This window comes from Anoplolepis gracilipes, chromosome 4 (assembly GCF_047496725.1).
Source record: "Anoplolepis gracilipes chromosome 4, ASM4749672v1, whole genome shotgun sequence".
In the NCBI taxonomy this organism is placed as follows: domain Eukaryota; kingdom Metazoa; phylum Arthropoda; class Insecta; order Hymenoptera; family Formicidae; genus Anoplolepis; species Anoplolepis gracilipes.
In genome coordinates, this window is record NC_132973.1 from 2,683,838 (window position 1) to 2,696,967 (window position 13,130).

At 32.4% G+C, this 13,130-nt stretch overlaps 2 protein-coding genes across 2 annotated transcripts in view; one reads left to right on the forward strand and one right to left on the reverse strand.

Moving 5' to 3' along the window:
* Positions 1-1,033: 1,033 nt before the first annotated feature.
* Positions 1,034-2,393, reverse strand: Rps17 (ribosomal protein S17). The gene is made up of 3 exons (XM_072891108.1): positions 2,301-2,393; positions 1,856-2,007; positions 1,034-1,354 (listed from the first exon to the last, which is right to left on the reverse strand). Exons 1-3 carry the CDS (start codon positions 2,301-2,303, stop codon positions 1,117-1,119), a joined length of 393 nt encoding a protein of 130 aa, XP_072747209.1. The 5' UTR covers positions 2,304-2,393; the 3' UTR covers positions 1,034-1,116.
* A 1,457-nt stretch (positions 2,394-3,850) lies between these two features.
* Positions 3,851-13,130, forward strand: part of LOC140665243 (furin-like) — a 273,773-nt gene continuing 264,493 nt past the window's right edge. Inside the window, exon 1 of the mRNA XM_072891109.1 lies at positions 3,851-4,505. The gene's annotated coding sequence lies outside the window, so the exon portion shown is untranslated. The remainder of the gene's footprint in view (positions 4,506-13,130) is intronic.

Here is a 13,130-nt window from a genome sequence, read left to right on the forward strand (position 1 = left end):
GCCGACCCTCCTAGAGGACACGAGGTGTTGGGTTTGCGCAGGGCGACGCTTTCCGTCGCGAATTTATCGAGCGTCAGCGAATTTATATCGAAGAACGCTTTTGATTCGCGTAAAATTACTGCGCATGGAATATGACGACCAACGTGCAGAAGAGAGATACGCTCCGTTGGACGGAGATAAAAGATACATTCGTCACGCTATAAATAAAACTTTTCATTGCTAGAAAGCAATCTCTCCTGATATTCCTTCTTCCCACTCGTACATGGTTATTATTAAAGAAATAAGATGATAGAGATTCGCTCGGGTACCGAGAAACGCTAGAGCTGCACCTGGTTGATACGATACGTCAGGGATGTAACCCTCCTATGCCTCTCCACGGTACGGCATCGCGCTCGACGTTGTAAGAGATATCGCGAGCCGACAGGACCGATTCGCTAAAACGATATCGAAGGCTAGAGCAGTTTGGCATTATCGAGCTGAAACTGCAAAACGGCAAAAAGAATGATTCGTGACTCGATAAATTGACGCGATACGACCAACGATGATGGTCTTGACGATTGCGCACACGTGCGACGAGATGATCTCTAGGTCTGTGTATGTGACGCGAATCTATAAAATGCAGGATTATGTACGTCGATGATTATGCCTTGCATAGCAATCGAATAATAGATAAATATTAGACAGTTTTGCCAGAAACATAATACTTTGATCTACAAGCAATTCTCAGGTTTCTGAAGCGATTAAAATGGCGGACTGAGCGCACGCGCATCGCTGTCTCAGCTGTTCCTTTTCTTTTATACGCAATTGTAAATCCGTATCATTTGCAATTTTTTTAAATATTTAACATCGAGAATATATATAATTAATTAAATATAAATTTTTTGCGATCAAAACTATGTCCAGTTGAATGAACATCTGTTAATGATTTAAAACATGAATAGTGTTATAGTTATTAATTATTAAAATTAGGAATTATTAATGATCGAGGTTCATGAAGAGACCTGACGCTGTGGAAAAGACAAGTAATACAATATTGTGAGTGTTGGTTTGCAGTTTTATTTAAAAAGTGCAGGACCAACTATTTTGTAAAGCAAAAAGTGAATTTTTTTAAAACTTTTAAGACCGTCTGCTAAATTGTGGCACTGGCTGCGTCAATTGGAGCCCAGTGATGTTGTTAAACTCCAGCATCTTCAACATTTCCTTGGTCTCAGGATCAACCTCAATAATGTCATGCTCCAAAGCAGAGACCTCAGGAACATAGTTGTCTCTGCGTTCTCTCTCTTCTTCCTGCAGTTTGATGGAGATACCACGTACCTGACTATGCCTAAGCCTCTTCATCAGGTGAGTAACAAATCTAACAGTAATAAAAAATATACAATAGTTTTCATATTATTATTGTCGAAAATCTGTTTGAAGTCTTAATGCAGCAATCACGAATTAATCTATACATAAAACTGTGATAGCTACATAGCAATATTATCATTATACTATAAAAATTGTATTAAAACTTTATTATTGCGATACTATTTACAATAGTAATCATACTATTACTATTGCGATATTATTTACAATAGTAATTATACTATTATTGCCATATTATTTATGATAGTAATCATATTATTATTGCAATACTATTTACGATAGTAAGTATATTATTATTGCAATACTATTTATGATAGTTATCATACTATTATTATTGAGAATCCTAATCACTTAACGAGAAATGTAAAGTTGTAGAAATAATAAGAATTAAGTAATCAGCAAACGAATATTATATGTTAAGTAAAAGTTATTGATTATTTGATAAAATAATAAATTTCTTGAAAAATTAAATTATATTATATATACTACTTACCCGGCAATTTTGTTGCGCAAAGATTTGCTAGGAATGATAGCGATTTCCTCGCATATTCTCTTGTTCGTGTGGAAGTCCAAAGTGAGACGTGGATAATACTTCTCGATAATGAGCTTTGCGGCCTTTTTGACCGTCTTTGTCCTGACACGACTCTATAAATTATGAAAAAGCATATTAGTCAACAATGCACAATGATGCACAATCGCACATATATTTAGTTTAAACATTATTGTTATGAATTGCCGAACCAAAATTCGAACATAACCTAAACTTAATATCGTGAGTTTTCGTATTATCACAACAGATTTTGGTCGATAATATTTGCATTTTCGACTTAAGTAAATAGTATATAAAATAAGCGTGCATTAATTTTTAGCGAGCTTTCGCGGATGGTTGCAATATTTGCAGATTAATATTAGAATATATCACATTATTATATACGTACCATGTTGGCTTATACGAAAAGAAACACGAACCACAAAATAAGACAGTCACCAAGTCACTAACTAGTTTCACACGATGCTGTCGCCGACAGACGGTGAAGTCACGAACTAATCTAGAAACTAGTAAGCAAACTGACTTGGTATTACTAGCGGTTGAAAACTTTGATTAACCAATCAGGACAAAAAATCTTGGTCTCTTATCCTGATTGGTCAAATAATATCGTAGCACTAAAATTACGTTTCAAGCATCCTCTCCATGGAAAATTTTATTCGATGGCTGTTTTGAAACTTCTTTGATCATTTCTGATTGATTCCGTAGCCATCGAGTAAAATTTTCCTCGAAGAGATTGTTTTGAAATATAAGTACTTTAAGTAAGTATAAAAGTAAGTAAAGTAAGAACGAATGATAACAGAAAGATATCAAGCGCGAAAAAGAGGCCGCGCATATTCATGAAATAATTAAAAGTTTTATAATAAATATAATTAATTAAATGTATGTTTTAGAAAATTTTATATACTACTGTTCGCTTTATATTCGTTAAAATATTAAATTTCGTTATACTTTTCTTTCATTTTCGCGAAGATATTTTTGATATTTAGAAAGAAAAATCTTTTAGAAAAAAATATCAGAATACTATTTTCATACAATTACGAATCTGATTCATTTTGCTTGAATATATTCTGTTCGATATTTTAAAACAGTATTACCACTCTTGAATGGTTTCTACATTGCAATTATGGAGTCGTGTCGCGGCGGGTAGTTGCATTTAAATTGCTCCGTATTTTTGTCGTTTAAAAATTAATTTTTTCATACGGAAAAAGTTATCGTCAATAACAAATATTATTGGATATTTATTGTGAACCAAATGTTACTATACGCCAGTATGGCAATTTTGATACCGATTATTTGTCTATAAAATTTCGTTTGAAATCTTGTACATTTTTCACGCCATCTTATTCTGATCAAAGTGCAGCGAAAGTGTAATGTGGCGCACATTGCCAGGTATGTCATATAATAATTATAACTATACACATATATATAATACATTGATATTACAATTACAATTTGTTGCATTCTTATTACTAAATCAAAAACTTTGAATCGTCATTGATTATTTTATATTATTTTAACAAGCGGTATAAAAATAAAGATGAATCTTTTTACAAGATTTTTATATTAAAAATAATTATTTTTTACTCTTATGTAAGAGAAATAATACTATCTTGTGTAAATCACAATATATATTTTAATTTCTCAATCGTTTATATTAAATAAGGTTATATGATTATACTCGTTAATAATGGTATACGAAATTCATATTTTGCATAGAGCTAAATCTACCGTTGTATGCCTATTTTTGCAATGTTACCAACAATAGTCGACAAAGTCGTGAACGATAATATTTGGATAATGCGTGTGAAGTAGGTAGAATCCATTGGTGACAGAGAGAAAACACAGATCGCAGCAGCGTTTGGCGTAGCGCCTGCCAGGTGCCTGCGTAGAGAAAGAGAGAGAAAGCGCATGCGCGCGCTGCCATAGGGTAAGACGGCGGAGCGCGTGCGGGCGTTCAGTGTGACGAGGACCGCGAGCGAGACGTGTGAGTAAGACGAGTGGGAGCGAGAGTGGCCGTGCGGTGAGAGCGAGAAGTCGCTAGGGAGAAGGGAGCGTGCGCAGAGTCGCGGCGTGGTAGAGGCAGGAGGTGAGCGGAGAGTTTGTTTATCGCCTTGGTGAACGGCGAGTGAACAGTCAGTGTGCGATGCTACGCTCGGTGCGCTACACCCAGTGGTAGCGGTACGGGACGCGCGCGCGCGATCGGGTTAGTTGCTGTCGGGTAGGAAATTCGGCCGCGTCTTTCTCTTTTCTATCTATTTCTCTCTCTCCTTTTCTCTCTCTCTCTCTCTTTTTTTCGTTCGAACGAATAACGACGCGAGTGTGCGAACAGCATCGTGCTTTTCATCCGTTCTCTCATCTGCACATGACGGTGATCTGATCGCCTCCTCGACGTGAAGGGGGAAGTCGATCGTGTGTCGCGCCGGAAGAGGAACATGCCACAGTGTACTGCCAACAGATAGTAGAAGCCTTTTTTTGCGATACATCGCCCGCCGATCCGGTGACATTGTAGTGTTCTCCGAGCTTGCGGCGCATAACCTCTTTTCCTTGAAAATCTATCATCGACTACGTGGAAAACGGGCGTTCGTCACATCGGGTAAGTGCATATATCTTTTGTGCGTAGTCATTCGATCTGATGCACATCGGGTCACCGGACGTCACCTTTGACGTGACGTTAGCCGTTGTCCGCTTGTTTGATAATCCGTCAATTCTGTCACTCGTTATCTGCATTCCGCGTTAAAAAATACACTATACTGGTGAACATAATTATGCGGTAATATATAATGAAAGCGATTGAGAAATTAAAATATATATTATTAATATATACACATTGTGATATAAGAATACAAAAATAGTTTTGAATATAAAATTTCTTGTAAAGATTTATCTTTATTTTTTGACATGTCTAATATTATCTTAATCCAAAAGCGCAGCCATGTGTTCGGTTAAAGATTTGGCTTAAAGACACTTTGTTTGCATATATCTATAATCTCACGCACACAATTGATGTAGTATACTTAAAATTATTATATAGCTGCATTATATCTTAGAATATTTTACAGCATTATTTTTAGAATATTTAAATAATTATTACGTTTTTTAAATACGAAAAAATTATAGATATACAAGAAAGAATTGTTATATTACCGGATTGTGATCGAGGGTGTTAAATTGCAATATATCGTAACCTGTCGACATTTCGTTGTTTTATGTCTTCGTTCCCGTCAGCTGACACCCAATGCGTATCCCAACTACTCCGTCAAGACTTTCACCTCTGTATGCGCGCGCGCACGTGTTCGTCCTTCGGCGATTTCTTGTAGCGAGATTCATGCTATAAGATTCGCTTGTTCGAGGCGAATAAGCGTTTTTAATCGGCTATCGTGTGCGTTCATTCGAAATTTCTCTGCCAAAAGGTCGTGAATTATATATGTTTCCCGTCTCTTTTACTTTCGTTGAAAGTCGAGGTTGGCCTTGATCATGCTTTTAAGAACATAAATCTTTAGTGAAATTCAGACTCGTATTACATTAATACGGAATTATTATTTCTTAACTTCGGTGATATATCTCTTGTAAAATGTCTTTATTATTCTGTTATATTTTTTTTAATCGCTTTTTTTACAAGAAATTAATGTTCTTAATTTTTGTCATGTTTACATACATTATTTAAAAAACATTTTTCTTTTGTTTTAATATAATCTTTTATTTTGTATAAATAGAATATTTGAAAACATAGTAAAAAAGGAATATATATATACTTTGGATTTTTTGTATGATATAATTCTTTTGTATGATATAATTTTTTTTTAATTTTACGATACACATAATATAAGTAAACTAAATTTTTAGTCTCTGCATGTTTATGGTTAAATAAATGAAGGAATTATTTATTATACGCGCGCGCTTCGCGATAGATTTCCTTGCGTGCGATAATGTGTACGTAATTATGTACATAAATTAAGATTCGACCGTGATGTATGTAACCTAATACACCATATACTGTACTATAAATTGAAAATATAACAAATATAAATTGCCTCGTAACTGTCTTCAACGAATATTTTTGAATATTTTGAGTATAGAAGTTATCCCTAATTTGTAAATTCGTGCGTCTAAAAAATTATTAATATTTTATTTATTAATTATTATTATTTCTTATTTCTTATTATTATTATCTTATTTATTAATCAATATCTTTATTTATTATTAATGCTTGTTTTTATTGTCAGTTTTTGATAATAATCAGTTTCGCGCTTTTAGTAAGAAACTCAAAAAGATATTTACAAAAATTTCAATTATCTTATTTTATTTTTTATGATAAATGTACGAAACGCAAGTACATCAATCTGTCAGTGGAGCAGCGAGGAAGTCGCCTCGTTGAAAAATCGTCATCGATGCCGTATGCATGAAACGTCGCGCACGAGAAATATCGCGCACAGCGCGAGTTGAGTCACTGTCTCTCCGCGCGACGTGTCGCGAAATATGCGGGCATTAGAGGAGTCGGGAGCGAGTGCCCTTCTTTTCTCGTGTTTCTTAAGCCCGTTTTATACGAATCGTCACAGAATTCACCGTGAAAACTTTCATTGAAAGTTTATTCAAAAAACATTATTTTATAGAAAAAACCAAATTCTTTCTCATTGTTTTCGATTATAAACCATATAAACATATACAATAATTATATAATTACGTAGAATTATACAATTACGTACTATTGAAGGTTTTTTTTACATGTCACTTTGTAATTATAAAGGTAGAATTTCTAATTAAAAATCTAATTTTGATTTTGCGATTTTGAGTTTGCGTACAAGTGCATGGATAAAAATAGAATTGGTTCCGAAATTTTTCCGTCGCGCAAGTACGACTGCAAATCATGCTCGTGTGAAAGGGGGTTTTCTATCTCGGTCGGTGTCGTCGTAAAACCAGTCGCGCGAATGAATTTGCAGCTCCGCTTTAATTCCGTCTTCTTAATTCGCGTGCGCGCGCCACGTACAACACGAACCGCGTTAACGTAACATCCCCGTCGTAACGTCGCTCGTAATACTGCGTAATTACGGCGCACGACAGAGTACACTCTCGCGCGCGATCCAACTCCTTCGTGATGTACACTCCGTTCCTGCCATCTTGACGCAACCGGGTCGCCACTCCCTCTCTTTCCTCTCATCTTTTTTTCACGTTTTTTACCGCACCGAGAGGACTGTAACTTCAGTAGAAAATTGCGCGTGAGTGTTGAGAACAGTAAGCACTCTTTTGCGTCTAATGCATCAAATAGCCGCGACAAAATTTCCGGTTTGTTCCACGTTTAATACTTAAAAAAATAAAACCTTGACGTTTAATATAGGGTTTAATTAACGTGACTGAAATTTCCGCAACGGAAAAAAAATACATTATAAATAAATTGTTATTAAGAGCAACAAGTATTTTAGAAAAATAGACGTGTAGCGTATATCTTATATTTTTGGCATTAAAGAATTTTTTAAATATTGTTTTTATATATTATTTTTTCTTAAGTTTTTACGAAATGATTATTTTTTTTAAATATAAATTTTAAGTTTTTAAATTTTAATATTCTAAAATTAGATAGAGTTGTGAATACATCTTACTGTCTTTTTAGAAAATAAACTAGTGATGCAATGACAACTCAGCACTAACTTTCAAACGCGATTGATCGTGTTGATTATTTCAATTGCTGCTCGATATCGTTGCTTTAGGTTGCCTGTAAAAACTGCGCTTCTGCACCATAATTACGTCGCTGTTTAAGCGAGCCATTAATTTATCTCTCTAGTGGCACGCGCGCACGAACAGAACGATATATATACATATATATATATATATTGTATATATAAGTACCTGCTCGTTCCGCCTGTGATTTCGCGTATAAAGCAGAATCGACACAAAGCAACGATCGATATACGATATTACACACAACTAGCGATAATCCTTTGAGCCAATAGGATAATCTCTCGAGGCATATCTGTTTGCAATTTTTTGTAAAAATATTGTATGCGATTTACCTCAATTTTTTATTTCTGATATCTGTAGAAATGCACACATGAAATAAAAAAATGTACAAAAACATATATAAAATATAAAATTTGAGGTAAACCGTACATATGACACTTTTATTTTTAAATCACACTATAGATTTTGAAACATATATGCATAGATCGAATGCAAGTATCGTAGAAATATATTATTTTATCATTATTATCTTTGATATATAATTGGAATGTTATAAAGATTTGTGACATTATTGGCATAACATAATTTATTATGTACGCAAGACTATTTATTTTATTTTTTTTTTTTTACGTTTAACGTTGCATTTAAAAATTTATTTCTGCATTTTTATTTTTTATTTTATACGAAAAAGACATATATGTTTAATTTTAGCACAAAATTTAAATCCAACTATATTTAGTTTCAGTTATAAAAACGTAAATATATTTTATTTAATAAATTCTATAAAAAATTTATTTTATGTAATTTGAAGGAAATAAAATAAAATGTAAATAAAAATATATGTTACATATACAACTAATATAATAATATAATATATTATATAATATTATATTATATAATATAATATATTATATTATACCTGTATTAATAAAATACACAAAATATATAAAAAATAAAATGTGCGTAAGTACACACAGAAGTGAATATTAATGTTGCATATATTTGTCAGTTTACTACTTGTAAGACGAACAATGTTTAAAATTGATATGCTCCTGTGTCATCAAACAATTTTACATGAAATAATACGAAAAAGAGAGTATGCTTTTTACATCAACCCACAATTACTTAGTAATACACACCATATGACAACGCAAGGCCTTGTTCACATAAAACATGATCGCAGACTGTTTTTACAGATAGCTAGAAGCTTTCAGCTGTCCATTTAACTGGTATATTATATATTTGCATCTAAAGAATATAAAAAAATATTCATATTAAACATACGTAAAAATAATTTCTATAAAAGCTGTTTTTATGTATAACATTGTAAATATTTTGATTTATTCGAATTTTGATTACATTTTTGTTAGACGGTCAATGAATTTTTTCTTTTATCTGCATATAATCATTAATTTAATATATTACATTAATTTTACCTTACACGAAAAAATTTAAAACCGATATTGTTATATCGGTTATTTATATTTTATATTTACATTTCGTACAAACTGTCTGATTCTCAGATGGAATTGAAATTGTGAATGAATTTCAAAAGAAAAATATAGAGTTCAGCATCAGGCAAAATAGTAAATTTATTGTTGAATACGGGATACGAAAACGTACCTCTATTTCACCCGTTATGACGGTTAGTTACAATTAATTGTCTTACGTTTCATGCACGTCCGATGCATTTCGCCAATGCGTAGCGACGGCGCCTGTTTTCAAAAACGTTTTTTTTTTTTTTTTAAAATGCATACAAATTCATGTCGGATAAAATTCACTTTTACGCGGAAACGCATATGTGAATGCACTCGTAACAATTTTTTCATTTTTTTTTCTGGGCTCACCCTCAACTTTTCCACGATTGGGGCACGTCCTACACGCAGTTATGCGCACATCGTTTGCGGCAAAATATTTATTCTGAAGTGCGCTTTATCCGCTTTCGAGAGTGAGAGAATGATGAAAATGCATCGCGAAAATACTGACCTGAATAGATAATCTTAAACCATGAAATAATTATAAACATTTTTTTTACGTGATGTAGTTACTATTACGTATGAAAAAAATCGTCATTTAAAAGCATCGTTTTTATGACAAATAAAAGTGCTAGTCTTTGAAATACAAACAGAATTTCGCAGTCCGCATAAAAGTTTACAATATATGGAAGAACCAAACATATAATGTATAAAAAATGACTTTTTGCGTTAGCCTTTTTTGTAAGTAAACATTTATTCATGATATGGTAAAACGAATTTAACGATATTCTTTTTTTGTATATTTATCACTGACGTGGCTTAACCCAAGTCTATGAAATATTAGACAGTAAATGATCCAGCCATCTGATTGTGGAAATGTAATATTAAATATAATTTATCACAAGCACAATACATGCGGTCCACGAATTAATCACGAAAAATTTCGTTTGATATCGCATTTAATATCACTGAATTGAGATCTGGCTCGCGTGCCATTTATTTTCAGGAAACCGCACGCGACTCTTAACCCCCTACCACGAAAATGTCAATTACCATTATGTGCAGCTTGAACATCTCAGTTGAAAAGATTATTCTGAAAAGAATACTTAGCAGGAAAATAAAACACTTTTAAAAATAAGGTTATAAAAGTTTTCAAATATTATGACCTAAAAATACATTATAAAACATCCACACGCATATGTATAATAATCTATAATATAATATAAAAAAAAGTTTTTTTTAGGACAAAGAAATTAAAGAAAAAGAAGGTAGAAATAAAAATAATATAACCGTTTATGTAACTTTAACTTTTTACAAGAAATTATATAACGACATATATATGAATTGAAAAAAGAAACATTTTATGAAAATGATGATATTAAAAAATTGAAAGTGTGAAAAAATTGTATAATTGATATACTCGTAATTCATATATATTTCATACGTTCATTTTTTGACATAAGTTTAATCACGATAATCTTTCTTAAATTCTTTAACGTATTGTATCATTGAATTTCTTTGCATTTTGTTATTCACTTAAGATCATCCGTAAGTCCTTTTGTGACGCGAGCAGACACTCCTTCATATATGGCAAAATTTTTCGACGAAAGAAATTCACACATGAAGGAATGGGACGTATTGATATTTTATGTATAACATTGCATTTGTTATTCGTATCGCGGCTGCAGTCTTTGTGGCTTTTATCCTATAGGGGTTACGTACGTGCGGCATTATTATCCTTTTCGCTCGTTTTTTGCTTGAAGAGAGAGTTATTATATCGGGGGGAGGGGGGAGAGGTGTAAAGATAAGAAGAAGGTCAAAGGAGGCAATCGTATTATCCTCCTTTAACCTTCGACATTGTTGCCCGAAGAAATCCGGGCCCGCGAGTTTTTACGAGCGACTTGAGAGTTGGTCGGAACGCTAAGAGATTACGAACGCTTAATTGCTGGAAAGCATTCTCCAACATTGTCGTTCGTCTTGACTTCCGTGGAATCCGACGATGTAAGCGCGAAGACGCCTCTTTTAACTCTTTGTGCTCGACGAATAATTGTTGTAGTCCGATAATTAAATCCGGCTTTACTCAGCTTCGAAATAAATTTAAACATTAAGAATATAAAATACGAATTTTTGAAGATTTTTAATTCATTTTTTTTTTTTTTTTTTTTTTTTTGCAAGCTGACGTATATCTATGTGCATTATATTTTATTTCTTTAATTTGCGATATATGTTCCTACGGAAATCAATTTGCATTATACATATAATATATTGTATCTTTTTGATATATTATTATTGATATAATAATTATATAATAATATTCTCTCTGTTTGTAATACCTAGCTTAAAGTAATGCTACACGTAACGTGAACAATCCTGCCAAGAAATATCGATATATGCATATATACGTATGTAATCTCTTTATTTTCGCTACAATAAGTTTTAATTATCAACAGATTTTTTCAAATTAAAATAAATTGCTTTTTATATTGTTGTATTAATTATCATGGTATACGTTGTGCATAATAATTAAATATTCCTTATTAACATCGTGTACTCGTGAAATGGAGCGATATCGCGAGAGGCGTTAACAGTTGAGCGATCCTATTTTCTAGCGAGAAACTCCGCGTCGGTCTTGCTGACCGTATTTTCTCTAGTAAACGCAGCTACCCTTGCGTAGAAGCGCTTTATTGCTGACCTGTATTCACTCGGGATTTAACTTCTGCGAACATTAACACGGAAGCGAGCGCTCCGAAGTTTCATCGGGACGAGTTTATATTCTTCGCTGGCTTTCCGCCGAAGTACGCGGTCCTCGTAATTGCGGATGGTAGTGTCACCCAAGTGGTTTTTTGCAATTTAAGTAGCACATGACAGAAGATACTCTCACGTTTTGTGATCGTAAATCGCGCTCGGCCAAGTCATTCTTTGTATTTAATACACGTATATATGTATGTATAAACGTACCTGCGATATAATTTATCGCGGTGTATACGCGCAGATTTTTTTTTCTTTTTTAAGTACAAGCGAACGTTTATAGAATACTCGATACACTTGGGTCATTGTTTTTTCTTAACTACGAAACTGAGAAAACTAGATTTAATTTTATCTCCAAAGTTTTTTTTTTTAATTTAACAACTAAACTTTACAGTTACGAACTTAAAAATTCGAGAGATAAATTCTGAAGTTCTTAATGAATTATCTGTACAATTTCAATAATCAAGTTGTCGACTGGGTTGAGATTCTTCAAGAAAGTTTCATTTCTTTTCTTCGTTTGTGAATTCATAAGTGATTCAAAGTGATCATAAAAATATGCACCTGCTAATTATTTCATCCTATTTTATATGACTTAACATATATTAGATAATGAATTAGATAAGAACATATGAAAGATTTTGTTGAAGTAATATTTCATGTACTAAAAATGGTACAGAGAATCTTGACGCCATCGAAGTCGGTCGAGTACTCGTCGTTTAAACATCACGTGTCACAGTCAGATACTTCAGACACTGTCATTTCTAAATGAATAGATTCTAAATGAATAGATTCATCTTGGAAGTATTTGAATCTTAAAATTCGAGTTTGTCAGAGTTTGCGAAAGTTTTGTCAAGTTCGTATTATCGAACAGCGAATCTTGTAAAAATGATCGCATACGTCGTAAGCGACACGAATAGCAAGTCAGCACTGTTATGTAAACTTAATGAAATTCCTCAATTGAATATATGTCAATTCCGCAATTTTTTTTCAAATGATTATATTTTGTATTATTGATATATATTGATATATAAAAATTAATAAAAGAAAAATATATATGTATATATAAATATGTATATATATATATATATATATTTTTTTTTTTAAATATATTTATTTATATTTATAAAATTGAGCAAGTAATTAATCTTGGGTTGGCAACAGTCGGGAATAAAAATAAAAATATTTAGAAAAACAAGACACAAAGATAAAAGGTATTAAATAATAAAATTATAGAAAATAATAAAATTAAATAGGAAATAAAAAATTAATAAAGTAATTAAATAATTAAAAAAGTTTATATACCTACATAAATATAATTTATT

What these genes read in the sequence shown, in the direction of transcription:
- Rps17 (XM_072891108.1), bottom strand. An exon ending in TTGCGCAACAAAATTGCCGG is followed by an intron (nt 1,355 to 1,855) that starts GTAAGTAGTATA and finishes TATTACTGTTAG; the next exon opens with ATTTGTTACTCACCTGATGA.